Source organism: Bactrocera latifrons, unplaced genomic scaffold, assembly GCF_001853355.1.
Source record: "Bactrocera latifrons isolate USDA-ARS-PBARC rearing strain unplaced genomic scaffold, ASM185335v1 scaffold_59, whole genome shotgun sequence".
NCBI lineage: Eukaryota > Metazoa > Arthropoda > Insecta > Diptera > Tephritidae > Bactrocera > Bactrocera latifrons.
The window spans coordinates 217,027-221,891 of NW_017537256.1; the positions used below are offsets into that span (position 1 = coordinate 217,027).

The 4,865-nt window shown below is 34.9% G+C and overlaps 1 protein-coding gene across 1 annotated transcript in view; it reads left to right on the plus strand.

The window, feature by feature from the left end:
* Positions 1-258: 258 nt before the first annotated feature.
* Positions 259-4,865, plus strand: part of LOC108974806 (ras-related protein Rab-5B) — a gene marked incomplete in the record, with an annotated part of 6,821 nt that continues 2,214 nt past the window's right edge. Inside the window, 3 exon segments of the mRNA XM_018942856.1 lie at positions 259-470; positions 3,411-4,046; positions 4,114-4,234. Of these exon segments, the coding sequence (XP_018798401.1) occupies positions 3,778-4,046; positions 4,114-4,234 (390 nt within the window).

Consider the following 4,865-nt stretch of genomic DNA (forward strand, 5'->3'; position numbering starts at 1 on the left):
TTTACTAAAATAGTGACTGATAACTGCTGGCTCCCATTTATCAAAACAATAGATTTTTGTTAATTTTTTCATCAAGTAAAATATACGCTCCTAAGTGAGGAGATGTAGGGAAACATGAAAAGATGTCAAATAATCCTGCACTTGTTGACGTTTCTCATTCGTCTCCACCGTTTTGCTTTTCTCTCATGTTTTTCTATATCAGTTCTACGATGACGCATCGTACTTCGTTTTGTATCGGCGTCAGCTGTTTTCCTTTATTAAATTTCACTGTGCTAAGTGCAATTCGTTTTGTATAATTATGTTGTATATTTTACTGAATTTATCAGTTTATTTAATTGATGAAAAATTTTATGTTACTTGGATATAAAAAAATACAGAGTTTCACAAAAAGTATTGCAGGGTTGCTCTACAATAGTGGTGGTCAAGTATACAATATTGCGTGAGGCAGCAGTCGGTATTCGTGTGTGTTGGTATGAGTTCCAGGAGTATTATTGCATTTCAATATAATTTTTCTCCATAACGTTACTTGTTTCTATCGTACATATGTAAATACTAAAATGTTTAATATGAACGTAACAAATATGTTTATATTTGTAAATATGTCCACTAAGTTTTTCAGTGATCCAGCTGTCCAATGTGTAATTTGTCCTTGGAAGTAAATCCAACTACATATTCACTCATATAAATTTCCACACAAATGCTCCCATGCATTCAATTTGGTGGAGTTGCAATGACGTATTAAGTTACGTTTTTTTTTTTAATATTTTTCATTCAATTTTGCGCATTTATTCTAACAGATTATTTATTTATACTTAAAGGTGCTTTGCACGACATTATTGCTACCTAAGTAATTCAGTTCTCACAGCGCGCATCACATGATCTTCAAACACAGCTAAGAGTGTTTGGTAGCGCCTATTTGTGTTGTTAGCTGTTAAGTAAGGGAAATATTTTTGCCTTTGGTTAAGTCGCTGAAAAGTGGCTTTAGTTGAAAAAAAAAATTTTATTAGTTCGAAACACAATCGATTGTTACTTGAAATAAATTACTATGTTATAAATGTTCATGAGGATATTTATAAAAAATTCAGCCACTTCGTAAAAACATAGATTTCAGAACCAAAAAGTTATACTCTGGTGAAAAATTTTTACAACTCAACTCAAAACAATTCTGCCTTTATTATATTTCAATGCCAAGGCGTTTGTTTACATTATTTAGAAATAAAAATATGTGTAATTCGTAAATAATTTTTTTTTACCATGCGTCTGAATGAATGATATTCCATATATTTAATGCTTATTAACGTTAGTAAAGTTCTTTTATTCGTTTGTTGACTTGCCGCTATTTTCTTTTCTTTTGCTGCATAATTAGTACCCACACATTAGATTTTTTTGTTCAATGTAGTATTGTAGTTTGCAAATATTCTTTTATTTTCTGCCTTTTGCAGTATTCTCTTTGCATTCATTCACATTGTTATTAAGTTATTGTTTAATTAAGTTTGCGCTTAATGCAATAGTTTTAAGTGGTCGGGACGAGACTGACTTCTGGGCAAGGCACAGCGTTCAAAATGCGCTCAAAGCAATGAGTATGTTGGTCGGCAGCAATTAATAAACGTGTAATTACTGTTCTAAAAAGATGTAGTCGTAAGGAAATTCTCAAAGAAATATGACAGCTATATCCTATAGTGGTTGAATATCGGCGGATCCGCCGAATAGCAACTGCTTGGGGAACAAAGAACCTGCGGCTAAATTACACGGCTAAATCAACACAGCTCGTCATGTTGGTCGTGTATATAGAATCTACTTTACTAATAGTCTGCACGTCATTATAGATCATTCACCCAATAATTGAGGCAAACTTTATACCGCCTCTCACTTGGTGGAACTCAACCCACAATTGCAGTTATCGCCTACAAATGTCAATGTCAGTGGGATTATTAATATAATCGCAGTCGTTGAGAGTAAAACTGGCAAATCGGTTTGGTATAGTATATGAAAGTTGTAAAACCAACACAGTAACTGTGTATGTAGCGACTGACAAGTTACAATCGCAAGATCATAGCACAGCTAATGAACGTTACAGCGTAGCGGTCGGCAGTCGTCGGCGCTATTGCCTGTGGAAGCCCTACTAAACATGAGCGACTATGTAAGCGAGCAAGCAAGGGGCTCAATAAAAATGAATGAAAACAGACAAGACGACGACAGTAGAAAGCAAAGTTGGAGAAAAGTGATTGCGACAACAGTTCAGAGCACTTGTCAGTTAAACCCTATTACCTGACAGTTTTGCTCTACTGCAATGAAAGCGGATGTAGTGTGAAAATTATTATATTAAGTTTTTGGTCAGAGTAGCGGCGCACTAAGCGACCGGCGTGCGATTGACAAACGACAATTCAACTCTACTAAATACGGCTCACTAGTGGTTTCCTTACATGTGCATATGTATGTACTTCTGTAAATGCACATTGGATATTCGTATGTTTGCATGTCTGTCTGTATGCATTTATTATTACTTGAATATTTCTCACTGTCGCACTGCGCAGAGTGTGCGACTGTCAGCGGAAGTGTCGTTAAATTTACTATCAATTAGTAAGAAAAACAATTGCGTTGCGAGTTTTTAATTATAATTTTACTCCTACAAAGTTAGCTATGTACATACGTATGTATATAGTGTAGGTTTGCTATCTTTCAATTTAGCAACGCATACTTGTTGCTAATACGCTGTACTGTAAATGCATAAATGACGAAAGAATACCAACACGCTTTTGTCGCTTAATGATTTTTGTCATTGTTTTATCATCTTCATCATTGCTTTGTTTATTTTTAGTCTAGTGTTGTTGATTTTTACATACATGCGAATATGATTTTAGCTATGTGCATATATGTACATTATTTTGTATATCTTATCAGTAAAGTAAATCGGGCATATTAGTAAAACAAATTCTTTTGTTTAACAACGAATTGCGATATATTTAAGAAATGTTTAAAAAAGTTAGCTTAATAACCTGTGAAAAGTTATCAACATTAATTTTTGATACTAAGGTACATACACATTTGTGATTCATAGGCCGATTTTTAATATGACTTTGAATATTATGCACAACAATATTTTTACGAAGTCATAAGGCGGTAAAAGCGGTGTAAAGTGCTTAAAGTGCTGTAAATTATATAATTTTCTGTACTTTGGGAAGGATTAAATAAACCAGGCGTTGGCATTCTGGGATTGTGTTAAATTCAAGCGCGCATCGCGGTTCTGTATTACTCAAGTGTCGCTTTTCGTACGGTTTCGCTCCAAAAATCTGCACCGAAAAATTATAGGCAATAATAACATGGACACCATGAAGACAGACTTGTAGATAGAAACAATAATAAATGTATATAATAACTAACAATCAATATTTCTCTGTTTTTCTTTACAGTACAGGAAACCAAACCCCAGAACAACACCTGACAACATCGGCCGTCCCTTTTCGGTAATGGTTTGAACGAACTGCAGCTGTAAATCTAGTTACAATCCAAACATTCGCACCGAAACGAACAAATACAAAGAAATACTATTAAAGTAAACAAAAAATATACATACAACACTCAACAGCGACAACAACAACAACATACAATTTTAGGCGCAAGTTATAAAGTTATAACCCAACATTTGTGACTACAGCAACGTGGGAAGTGGCAGTAAGCTCATAGAAATCGGTTGGCAAGTGAAGCAACAGCAGCACCACCAACACCAGCACCACAAAAGCATACCAATACAAAAAGAACAAAAACAACAGCTAGAAGATGGCAACAACTGCACGTAGCGGTGGCAATGCCAGTGGCAGCACAGCTCAGCGCCCCAACGGTACACAGCAAAATAAGAATTGCCAATTCAAATTGGTGCTATTGGGCGAATCGGCGGTGGGCAAATCATCGCTGGTGCTACGTTTCGTTAAAGGGCAATTCCACGAATACCAAGAGAGTACGATAGGCGCTGCATTTCTAACACAAACCATCTGCATAGAGGATACGGTGGTAAAATTTGAAATTTGGGATACGGCCGGTCAAGAACGGTGTGTAACTATATTTACATGCTTTTACTTTTTTTTTAATATTTTTTTTATTCGTTGTCCATTGCAGATATCACAGCTTAGCTCCTATGTACTATCGTGGTGCCCAAGCCGCCATCGTTGTGTACGACATACAAAATCAAGACAGTTTTCAGCGTGCAAAAACCTGGGTCAAGGAACTGCATAAACAAGTGAGTTTGCGCAAAAGAAACAAAATAAAAAAATACTGTGTGAACCTGTTGATGATGACACCGATTAGCTGTTGACGCTAACGAGACATTTTCATATATGTATTTATAAATTTCATCCTGCTTTTTTTTGTTTTTACATTGCGGTTAATGATCGTGCGCCAATCATGTCTCTCTTGTGTATAAAATTTACATTCAGATTTTTATTTCATTGAGCATGGTCACTGACCGCAAAACCAACCAAAAGTCAGTTTTTGTTTCTGGATTGCCCATTGACTAAAATTAAATTTGTTTAAGTCTCTGTGTGTGTTATATTTAAATATTTACACACATAAAATGTAAAAAAAATTTCTTTAAATATTTCAAAGCGCCTATTGTGGGCGTTTGCTGATAAGCAAACTATGTTGATAAAAATTGCTGCAGCAGCAATCTTTTGGCACTTTAAGCATGCTTTTGTTGTTGTGTTGGTATAAAATATTCTCCAAATAGTTTTTGGGAGCATTCATTCTAGCAGGTTTTTCCAGTATGCAGCCTCCTTTTGGCTTGAAAAGCGCTAGTTAAGTGAAAATATATCAGATTTTGATTTCTTTTTTAAATTTATTTTTAATAAAATTTTCTTTCATTTATTTTTTTT